Here is a 12,025-nt window from a genome sequence, read left to right as displayed (position 1 = left end):
TTTTAAAGGACTCTAGATTACCCAGTAAGTAGTTGGGAGTCACACTTTGTCCTTTTTGATGGATTGTCAGTTTGTATCAGGAATATTAGTAGATAGTAGTGTTTTTGATGGTCATGGGGAGGCAAGAGTAGACACTGCTTAGGACATATAAGGGAATTTAAGGTTAAAATGAGATCTTCATAATATTGTGGTACTTTATATTTGGGGAGTGTGGAGGATTTATGAGGTTAAATTTAAAGGTATTAGTTTTGACAAAGTAGGCAATCTTGTGTGTGTGTGTGTGTTTGTGTGTGTGTATTTTGCTGTAGGAATTTGTTAAATATTGTAATTTTTTTTTTAAATGTTACAGCATTTTGAGCATCAACAGTTTAGGATGCATGCTTACTATTCTATATAACCCACTCCCAACAGTGTCTTCAAGGGAATACATCTGCTCTCTTTTACTTATTTAGTTTTTTTATTTGTTGTTATTTTTGAGACAGAGTTTCGCTCTTGTCGTCCAGGCTGGAGTGCAGTGGCTCGATCTTGGCTCATTGCAATCTTCGCCTCCCAGGTTCCAGCGATTCTTTTGCCTCAGCCTCCGGAGTAGCTGGGATTATAGGAGCATGTCACCACACCAGGCTAATTTTTGTATTTTCAGTAGAGATAGAGTTTCACCATGTTGGCCACGCTGATCTCGAACTCCTGACCTCAGATGATCCACCCATGTTGGCCTCCCAAAGTGCTGGGATTACAGGGGTGAACCACTGCCCCCGGCACTTATTTAGTTTTATTAGTTAATTGTTTTGAGTGGGGTTGCGTTTTCTATCCTATGTGGTGTTTAGGCTTCTGATCGGGTCTGTTTTGATCACTGTACTGTGTTTCCTCGTTCTTTTTGTTGTTTTTTTTCCTGCCCTCAAATAGTGTTTTTCAAGTATCTCTATGAGCAGGTCTAGATGAACAGTTTAAAGTAGGACCCAAGTTCTCATCCTTGCGAGTGCTTACTATTCCATGAGTGGAGACCTTTACAATTAGAGGAAGAGTGACTATTAGGCAATTGATGATAAATATCGAGTTGATTATACGTAAAGCAAAAATATGTTATTGTATTTTTTGGTGGAGAGACAAGGAAATTTCTTATTGGCTACTGTGTTAAAAAAGAACAAACCGGGCTGGGTGTGGTAGCTCACGCCTGTAATCCCAACACTTTGGAAGGTCAAGACCGGTGGATCACCTGAGGTCAGGAGTTCAAAAGCAGCCTGGCCAACATGGTGAAACCCTACCTCTACAAAAAAATACCAAAATTAACTGGGCATGGTGGCGCATGCCTGTAATCCCAGCTGAGTAGTAGGAGACTGAGGGAGGAGAACCACTTGGTAACCTGGGAGGTAGAGGTTGCAGTGAGCTGAGGTGGCAACAGAGAAAGACTCCATCACAAACAAGCAAACAAAATACTGTTCCAAGATCTATTAGGATTCATTTTGATAGAAAGGAATTTCTACCTAAGATTTTCAGGTGAAAGGAATTGAAATGTACTCTATAGATACCAAATGGATAAGTTAGGGAGTTCACATAGGATTGTAATGGGAAAGAAACCTGAAGGGTAGATGAAGGCTATTTTTTGTTTTAATCTCTACCTAAATAGTTGCAATTTGGCCACGTGTGGTGGCTCACACCTGTAATCCCAGCACTTTGGGAGGCCGAGGCAGGCGAATCCCAAGGTCAGGAGTTCGAGACCAGCCTGGCCAACATGGTGAAACCCCGTTTCTACTAAAAATACAAAAAAATTAGCTGGGCGTGGTGGTGGGCGCCTGTAATCCCAGCTACTTGGGAGACTGAGGCAGGAGAATCACTTGAACCTGGGAGGCGGAGGTTGCAGTGAGCCAAGATTGCACCACTGCACTCCAGCCCGGGCCACAGCGCGAGACTCTGCCTCAAAAAAAAAAAAAAGATTGTAATTTGACCTTGTTGGCAGAGGGTAACCCAGAATTTGGGATTGGAGGGGGCATAGATAGAGACATACCTTTTTCTGCAGTACCAACTTGAATTGTTGTAGTGAACTTTTCATGGCTGAATTTAGAAGTGGCGACGGGGACACTAATGGCTAAATAGGCAAAGGTGAACTGGATGTAATGACACAGAAGAGAGTTGGGGATAGATTCATGACCCTTTAGGTGAAAATATAGGATGCTGTATAAACGCAGCAGAATGATACAGGGTTTTCTGCTTTACTGTCAGTGGAAATAAGTGAATACCATTAAGCTGATGATGTCAAATACCGTGTGTAGTTTTTAAATACTCAGGGAAACGGTATGTACATCGGCATGTACTTCTACACACATGTATACACATGTCCATGACACACACTTTATATCAATGTACGAAACACAGTCCTTTAACCAAATTTATTGTGCTTGAAAGGAGTCCCGTGGTTTGTGAGAGTGTGAGAGATATAGAACCTTAATTAGAGTTTGCTTGAAATAGGATCTTTTTTCTCCTTATGTATCATGGTTTTATTGCCGCACGTAGGCCTGTATCCTCCAGTCTCTGCTTAATTTATTTTTAATTTTCTTTTGCTTTTACAGGCCCAGGCTGCAAGCACAAAGGAAGTTTGCTCAATCTCAGCCGAATAGTCCCAGCACAACTCCAGTAAAGATAGTGGAGCCATTGCTACCCCCTCCAGCTACTCAGATATCAGACCTCTCTAAAAGGAAGCCTAAGACAGAAGATTTTCTTACCTTTCTCTGCCTTCGAGGTAAGACTTTGCAATGATCAGACGAGGCCTACTTGGAATCTACATGTAAGCCTGAGGTCTATGTGGAATAGACTTTAGCTCTACTCTCTGCCATGTTCATTTTTCTGTCCCCAACCTGGGTTGAGGGGGAATTGAAAGTGAGAAATCCCTTTGAGAGTGCTGGGTGTGGCCTTTGAACCATCTGTTAAGTTTTATTTCCTTTTTAATATGAGTCTTACACCCCACTTCCTGGCTTCTTGATACGCAGTTATGCAGTTTCTAACTTTGACTTCTAATTTGATTTCTCTCCACCACACCACCACCTTGCACACATTGTTTTGTAAGGCAATTTTTTTTTTGATGGAGTACTTTGGGGATGTGAAGGCCCCTTTCCATGTGCTTCCGAGGGCCTGTCAATAAGCCGTGGTGATGAGGGGCTTATGGTTCTCTCAGCCCTGTATTATGTTAAGGAAAACAATACTAGTACTTTCAGAGTCTAATTGACTGTGCAAATACTGGTCCATGTTTCAATTTGAACCAGTTAACAGAGTCCAGGTGGATTTGGGATCTGAATGGAGTTATTTGTGAAAGTGTTTGTTGCAGTTTCCTTGTTACTAAGTTTTCTAATAGCTGTGACGAAAGAACACAGAAGCTTGTCTGAGAGAATAAGGAGCCTTTTCTGGAGGAATGATAGAAAATATAGGAAGTCCTGAACACAGAGAGTTCCTTGGGTGTGCTTATTTGAGAGAAAATGAACAGAAGGAGAGGGCTTTTGCTATTGGACATCTTTGGGAAGGCCTCAAGGTTCAGGGTCACTTTTATTTGATTAATATTTTGATAATTTATTATTACAGACAGATTTTAAGTACCTTAAAAAGTTGCTACCCATCATCTCTCACTCAATACATTAGTATGTCTTTCCTTCAGGTAAGTACATTTTCCTATAACTGTCAAAGTTAGGAAGTTCACAGGGATACATGGCTCCCCATGTGTTCCTCAAACCTCTGTTTCACCTTTGTTCTGAAGGTGCTTTGTAATGTCTGAGTTTAGAGCAAAACGACGTAGTTCAGAATTAGGCAATGCCATTAATTGTGTGTAGTCTGCTTAATCTGGAAGGGTTCCTCATTGTTTTGTCTTTGACCTCAACACTTGAAAATTACAGGTCAATTATTTTTTAGAGTGTCCCTTGATTTGGTTGCCTGGTGTTTCCTCATGATGACATTCTGGTTTGTGTTTTTGGCAGGAATGCCACAAGGGAAGTGATTCCTCCTCCTCGTTGTTGGGCCCACTGTAGGGATACACAGTTCAGTCCTTCCCTTTCCACACTGTGTTCATGCTGATCATTTGACTGTGGTGGGCCTGTCAGGAGCAAAGTTACCCATCTCAGCCTTTGCAATGTATAAGTGTTAAGAGAGGATATTCTTTGAAACTAGTACATACTTCTCATCATCTTTATCATAATTGTATGTGTATGGGCTTCCTATTTTATGCAAAGGGTTATAATCTGTTACTCCTATTATGTATTCTAATGTTCAGGTTGTTCCAGATCACCGTCTCATCCGTGCACCCTCGTCAGGCTGGCTTTTTATTCCTTTTGACGTGTCCCTGTCATCCTTCCAGCCTTGCTCCTGGCACAACAAAATGTTCCAGGCTCATGGTGTACTTTCCCGCCCTTAGCCCTGGAAATGGACATGTCTCCAAGGAGCCCTGCTTTCTTCTAGGGACAAGTACTGTTGAGGAGCCAAGATCTGGGCACAAGGGATGCTGGGGACTATGGGAATGTCATTTCTCCCAGGTGCTCTTAGTAGACTGAGGTTGTGTGTTTATAGGGGTCTATCCAGAGTTCTGTGTTTATTAAAATGTGTGAGTTAGCAGCCATACCTCCAGTTTCCGTTTAACACCAAGGGGTTCATGTGCATTCATCCCCGAGGACCTTGGCTCCTGTAATCCTTAATATACTTACTTGCCATGTCTTTTCAGTGTAACCCACCTCCCATCTCTGCTGCCCCCATGATGGGAAACTCAGCCCTGACACCCCATGTGGTTGCTCCTCACTCCCTCCCTTTGCCCAATTGCCCTGCCTTACCAATTGGTTTTGGGACTGAATTGTTTGGGGGAATTTTTGGCGTAGGATATGATGATAGTTCCTGGTGATTCTTAACACATAAGAAAGGAGAGTTATTATGTACTTGTTAGTACATAATAGCCCTTGTCGGTCATTGAGCCTTGAAAACAGGGAGATGAGGTAGGTGGGATTCCCACCAGTTGATCTCCATTAACTTTTTGGTTTGTTTTTGGAGACAAAGGGTCTTGTCTCATATCAAAATAAGATAATGAGAGGTTGTTCACTTCTGGATTGCAGTGGCACAGTCATGGCTCTAAGCAGCCTCAACCTCCTGGGCTCAAGCCATCCTTCTGCCTCAACCTCTCCAATAGCTAGGCCTACAGGCGCATGCAACGACACTGAGCAATTTTTTTATTTTTAGTTTTAGTTTTAGTTTTTTTTTTTTTTTTTTTGTAGCGAAGGGGTCTTGCTGTGTTTCCCAGGCTGGTCTTGAAGTCCTGGGCTCATGCAATTCTCCTGCCATCTCGGCCTCCCAAAGTGCTGGGATGACAGGCATGAGCCACCATGCCCAGCCATCTCTGTTACTTTTTACATAGATTTTGGCTGAAAGATTCTCCCGATCCTGGATGTTGAGTATGAAGATGGAAGGGAAGCTGTGAGGACTAAATATGACAGACTCTTGTGCTGGACTGGCCGCTAGGCTGTGAGACTGGTAGAGTGTGGTGTGATGATCAGGAGTGGAGAATGAGTGGGCTGTGTACTCAGAAGGATGTATTTGCCCTGAAGGAATCTTTGAAGGCTCCACAGCGCCATCAGCAGCAAGTTGATTCAGGTGGATCTAGCCAGGCTTGGTTGTGCTGCCTGTAGCCCATCTACGTGGAGGCTGACACGGGAGAATCCTTGACACCTGGAGTTTGAGTTTGAGGCTGCCGTGAGACATGACCGTGCCTCGGCAATAAAGCGGCACTCTGTCTCCAAAAAAAAAAAAAAACAAAACAAAACAAAAAAAAAAACACACGGTGATATGGGACTCTTTATTTGTGACTTTGGTCTTGCATGGCTCCAAAAAATTTTTTTTAAATGACATAATTGTACATATTTATGGGTCACATGATTTTGTGATACATATAAGTGATCAGATCAGGGTAATCAGCATATCCCTCATCTCAAACATTCATAATTTGTTGGTGTTGGGAACATTCAACATCCTCCTTCTAGATATTGCTAACTGTAGACATCCTACAGTGGTATAGAACACTAGAACTTACTCCTTCTATCTAACCATAATTTGGTATCCTTTGCTAAATATGCATGGCTTTTCAACATAATTGGAGCCAAGTGTATTTTCTTGAGACAGAGTCTTACTCTGTCGCCCAGGCTGGAGTGCAGTAGTGCGATCTCGGCTCACTGCAACCTCCGCCTCCTGAGTTCAAGTGATTCTCCTGCCTCAGCCTCCCAAGTAGCTGGGATTACAGGTGCTCGCCACTATGCCCGGCTAATTTTTGTATTTTTAGTAGGGATGGGGTTTCACTGTGTTAGTCAGGTTGGTCCCGAACTCCTGACCTCAGGCGATCCGACCGCCTTGGCCTTCCAAAGTGTTGGGATTACAGGCGTGAGCCGCTGCGCCCGCCCAAAGCCAGGTGTTTTAAAGAGTAACTATGACTTAACTAGTTTGGCTACTTTTGGGAAAGGAATTTTGATGTCTAGAATTGCTCTTGGCATTTTGCTTAGTAAATCGTGAAATAATAGTTTCTGCCTCCACCAATCCACCAATCCCGTTTCATGAGGCTGTCTAAAGATTGCTCTGTTGATTATGGAATTTAGTTATGCAAGTCTTTACTGTGGAGCAATTGTGACTGTTGTATTTAGTTCCCAAAGGTAGAAAAGGAGAGAAACCCATCAGGGAATGTCTCAGTGATTCTGTATAGAGAGGAAGAAGTATGTGTATTTGTGCTACGTGTGCTTGTGTGTGCACTATCTTATAACATGTTTTCTGAGGTTCTGGGAAACTCACAGAGTCTCTTAGTTGCAGAGGCATGCTTATTTATTGTTCACATAAATGCCATCTAGAGAAAACGTCACCAAGTAAGTACCTGGCTTTGAAGTTTCAGGATTCCAGACAGAAGAGAATCATCTTTTCATAGATAAAATTTACTTCTTTTAGATGTCAAATACAAAAAAGGTTTAAATAATTAAAGCCTAGGAGATGTTTAAAACCAATTTTAAAAAATGCTCTGAACCTTGGAAATGAATTTCATTTGTGAGCTAAGCAATAAAATAGGCTTTGTTATTTGTTTTTCTGTTGGTATACATGCAATGTTGTACTGTTTTGCTATTTCGCATACCTTTTTTTAGATCTGAGGTATTAAAAATGAGTCATCTTAGTTTTAAAATGCCTTTTTTTCCCCAAGAGGATAAGTGTGTTTACCTGATCTGACTCTACAAGCCCCAAATGACAGATGATGCTTATTATAGCTTCATGACCCTGAAAATCTGATGGATTTGGTGGCCTTAGATAGCATCTTTTAATAGGTAGTTTCTTGAGCTAATTAAAACCTGTATTTCAGTGTGTACAAAGGTTATACAGTGATCCCTGTTGTTGTGGTACTTTAATACTTTTATTTCCATTTTAATTTAAGAAAAACAGGATGTTAAGGTTTTTTTTTTTTTTTCTTTACAATCATAAAAGTAGTTCCTGTTCATCTTGGGAATACTGGCAGAAGAAAGGTAAAGAAGTAGGCAAAAGAATACGTTCAAAATAGCATCTCCACCATCTCCGAGAGATGACTGCTGTTAATTACCTTGTTTGTGAATATCTTACTGAGCATTCGGTGTGCGTATATAATACATATTTTTCCTGAAATGGTATTGCAATATACTTTCGTTTTTTGCAGTCTGGTTTTCCTACTTAACACTGTCACAAAAATGCCTGTCATTTCATTTTAATAGCTTATTTTCCATTTGGCGAATGTCTCATAATCTGTCTAATTCCTGATGCACACTTAGAGATATTTCACCTTTTTGATATCCGGTGCTGATGACGCATATCCTTAGTTAAATCTTCACCTTGTTGAAGCCCTTTCAGGCAAAGTTGACAGTTGGGAATGCGATTAACCTTCTTACATCTGCATTCTAATTCTGTTCTTTTTTGGTGCTGATTCCAAAGCAAACATAACTTGTCACATCCCCAAGCCTCTAGTGTTCACCATAAAGAGCTCAGTCAGCCCGTCACCCTTGGGTGACAAGCGGGCACTGTGAGGGGTAAAGAAGGCAGTCTTTAATATGCTCATTATGTATAGGGAAGAAAGTCTGGCTGCAGAAATAATGAAGGAGCCAAATCAAACACCTGGAAGTGATGTTTGTTGCTAAGGATCCAGGTTTTTTTTTTTTTTTTTTTTTTTTTTTTTTTTTTTTTTTTTTTTTTTTTTTTTGTCTCCAGTCCCCAATTATTACGTTTAATATTCTTGACAATTCTTTGGAATTTGGAAGAGAAGAAATTGTGAGGCCAAGGGAAAGTCAGCGAGTGGAGTTCTTTAAACCTTGTTTGTAATCTGTTAATGATAGTGAGAAATCTTTGAGATGGGGAGAAAAAACCCTATACCATTAATACTGGGATTAATATAGATATGTAAACACCCAGCTAGTCATTCTGAGGTTAAAAGCTTTAGAAATCTAAAACAAATTTGTTTTAAGACACTACCAGCTAAGTCTGCAAGGCTCTTTCATTTCCTATTTAATATTGTGACCTAACATTTCTAAAGGAAAGGAGGATGGGGTGAACAGTGCAGCCGGCCCGAAGTATTTGCCCGCAGTGTATTTATCTTTAAATAGCTGCTTTGAAGGGGTCCACATGTCTCTTGCCAGAGGCATAATTAGTATCTTTCACTGGCACACGCGGGGAAGAGGGTTTTGCACTTGCTGCATGCAGTGATTCGTACCATCGCCGTATTCCCTGTCACCACTCTCGTTATTCTTAATGAGTTCTGTCGTCTCCTCTTTGTTCTGACTATGATTATTAACAGATTAAAAAGAGCTTAATGTAGCAGAGCACTGGCAGGTTAAATGATTCTCTTATTTACATTTTCCTCTTTATGGGGCACTGCAAACAAGGGGATTCCCAAAGGGGACTCCTGAAGCATGCAAACCTACATATACAGTTCATTCCTATGACCGTGGGCTTCACAGTTCAGCGTCACGGCTCGGCACATTGAAGAGAGCGTTGTTATGGGGAATTCCTCGTAAATATCCTTACTGTCGGCCGCTGTGAAGCAATGCTGTCTTGTTTTGGAACTGCCTGCCTTTTGTTTCTTCTGTCTTACAGAATCTTTAGTGATCAGCTGTCACTCAATTGCTAATTAATTCAGCAAACCTTTATTAAACTATTTTTGTATGCTAGACACCTAGAAAACAGATTAGGCCCAGGAAAGCAGTATCGGTGGTGGGTAAAATTGAGGATATAACAATAAATGCGTGAAAATGCTGGGGTAGAGGTGTGTACCAATAAAAGTGGGAAGGGAGAGGTTCTGGGATGGCTGCAAAGGAATGGTGACATTTGCTGCAGGTCTTGAGTTACAGTGCATTAGGAACCTTTACAGAAAGAGGATAGTGCTGGGAAGGGGTTCTGTAGAAGCACCTGCCAAGGCATGGATTGATGTTGGAGGGCCTGGAGTTAAAGCAAGCAAGTTAGGATAAGCCTCAGATTCTGCATGCCCTGGGGTAGTTACTGGAGTGCCCCTTGGGTTCTTCAAGTCAGGGGTGACATCATTATACACCTACAAGGTTAGAAAGATGTTACTGGCAGCTCTGCAGAAAATCGATTGAGGCTGCAGGGAGGTCTTCCTAGGAGCATTGGCCGAAGGCTGGCAAGTCTTGGGGCAGATGATTTAAATATTTCTCAGCCTGAGCTTCCTCATCTGCGAAATGGATAGTCTATAGTCTACATACAGCACACAGTTGCTGCAGGGGTGAACTAAAGCTAATGGGTATGAACTAGCCCAGAATTAATACTTGAGGTAGCCATCCACATATAGTCATCCTTTGATAACTCAGGGGACTGATTTATGGACCTCCTTTTGAAACCAAAATTCATGGATACTCAAGTCCATTGTGTAACATGGTACATGGTATTTGCATGTATGCACATCCTCCTGTATACTTTAAATAATCTCTGGATTACTTATAATACCTAATACAATGTAAATGGTATGGAAATTTGTTTCACAATATTGTTTAGAGAATAATTACAAGGAAAAAATGGGTCTGTATGTATTCAGCACAGATGCGACCGTCTCCGTTTTTACCTGAATGTTTTCGTTCTACAGTTGGTTGATTCCATGGGTGCAGAAGCCTCTGATACAGAGGTCCAGCTGTACATTCATTTTCCATTTTTCCAGTGAATTGAGGCAGAGGTAGTGGAGAGGAAGAGAGTTAGATTTTGGATTCAGGTGGAACTGTCTAAAAGACCAGCTGGATAGACCATAGGTAATAGAAGAGACAGCCCACCTGTGGTGTTTTTTCTAGAGAGCGTTGCTGGCCTCGTTGGCAAGAAACACATATTTTGATGTAGTCCTAGCCTTGAGTATTGAAGACTAGGAATTCTAAGTAGGGCAAATGCAAAAGCCTGGGGTGATTTAGAGGTCACAGAATGAAAGGGGATTAACCTGCCAGAAAGCAATTAAGTAATCCCCCAATTGCAAGAAACACTGTGGTGCTAATAATGAGCTTCCTTGAGCAAAATGGGAATACTTTACATTATGTAAACTCTTTGGGGAGGAAAGCACACTGTCTCCAGTGGTACACAACTTTTTTTGAGGGTCTCTGGGAGGTGTTGCATCTTAAGTTTTTGAGAGCCGCAACAGTGAAAGTGTACGTTTGAGAATGGTGTCATCACTGCCTAGGGGCTTTCAGTGGCCTTACATTCTGCATATGCTTGGTTTTCTCCTAGAGTCAGTTACTTAGTTCTGCTGAGCTACCTGTTTATTTGTTGGGATAGTTTTTCAGTCAATAATGAAGAAATCTGAAACCTTGGAATTTTTGAGGTCTGAGGAGGGGAAGGATGGATCACTTTTATTGGCCCTGTGACCTTGATCAGATGTTATTAATAGGACCGTAGGTCATTTTGCTGTGAGGATTCTCCCTGCTACAGGCCAGCTGGCCTCTGACCATGCTATGCCCTCCCTGAAGATAAACCAGGCTCCCTTTTTCCTGCTAGTGAGTACTGGCACAGATTCAGTAGTACTTCTCAGAGTCATATCTGGCCTTCTCCTTACTTTCTAGAGAGTCCTTGAGTCTTTCTGAAATCCACTTAGAGAACATGGAAATAAGACTTTAAGTATGGCAGCGCTGTTTTGTTGGCCAAGCACCTTGCTGACTGCAGGGGTTTCATTGATAGCACTAAAGTCCCTGGTATCTGTGTCCCACAGGGAAGTTTAGTATTCGGCTTCTGTATTGGGAACTGAGGAGGGTCTCACATGATTCGCACAAAGACTTTTGTCTATAGTGGCTGTAAGTTAGAATGCTCATTTTTGTTGGTGGTGGTGGTGGTTGTTTTTGTTTTGTTTTTTGAGATGGAGTCTCACTCTGTCACCCAGGCTGGAGTGCAGTGGCGTGATCTCTGCTCACTGCAACCGCCACCTCCCATGTTCAAGCTATTCTCCTGCCTCAGCCTCCTGAGTAGTTGGGACTACAGGCGTGCCCCACCACAGCCAGCTAATTTTCGTATTTTTAGTAGAGACAGTGTTTCACCATGTTGACCAGACTGGTCTTGAACTCCTGACCTCAGGGGATCCGCCCACCTTGGCCTCCCAAAGTGCTAGGATTACAGGCATGAGCCACTGCACCCGGCCAGAATGTTCACTTTCTTACTGGTTTCTTCTTCTCAACTTGAGATAATACTGTGATGGCTTGAGCACCATCATGGCTGCTGCTATGTGGTATGATTTGTATATTCAGTGAGATGAAGAGAACCATGGATAGACCTTGTGGCATTTGACTGGATGTGTATTTGAATGTGTTTTGAATTGCCAGTGCGGACGAACAACATAGGAAAGGTTGTAAGGGGAATGTTACAGTTTTCAGTGACATAGATGCTAGATCAGCATGGGAGTAGGAGATTGGGAGGGAAGGTGGTTTGATACCCATTGTATTCTCCTTGTGAAGTCCCACATGTTAATTGCTCTTGCAGATAGAATACTACCCTAATGTCGGGACTTTCCTGTATGTGGGATTAGATAGGCACACCTGGGTGC

General features: G+C 42.0%; 1 protein-coding gene across 5 annotated transcripts in view; it reads left to right on the top strand.

Annotated features, from left to right (window-relative positions):
- JARID2 (jumonji and AT-rich interaction domain containing 2) overlaps positions 1-12,025 on the top strand; it is a 284,760-nt gene that overhangs the window by 206,818 nt on the left and 65,917 nt on the right. For all 5 annotated transcript variants that reach the window (XM_017874507.1, XM_017874509.1, XM_017874511.1 and 2 more), the window contains one exon: positions 2,565-2,734. In XM_017874507.1, the coding sequence (XP_017729996.1) occupies positions 2,565-2,734 (170 nt within the window). The remainder of the gene's footprint in view (positions 1-2,564; positions 2,735-12,025) is intronic.

The sequence above is a fragment of the Rhinopithecus bieti genome, unplaced genomic scaffold (genome assembly GCF_001698545.2).
Source record: "Rhinopithecus bieti isolate Rb0 unplaced genomic scaffold, ASM169854v2 scaffold_7684, whole genome shotgun sequence".
Taxonomy (NCBI): domain Eukaryota; kingdom Metazoa; phylum Chordata; class Mammalia; order Primates; family Cercopithecidae; genus Rhinopithecus; species Rhinopithecus bieti.
The sequence above is the reverse complement of the archived record's forward strand: the minus strand, read 5'-3'. Positions and strand labels throughout refer to the sequence as shown.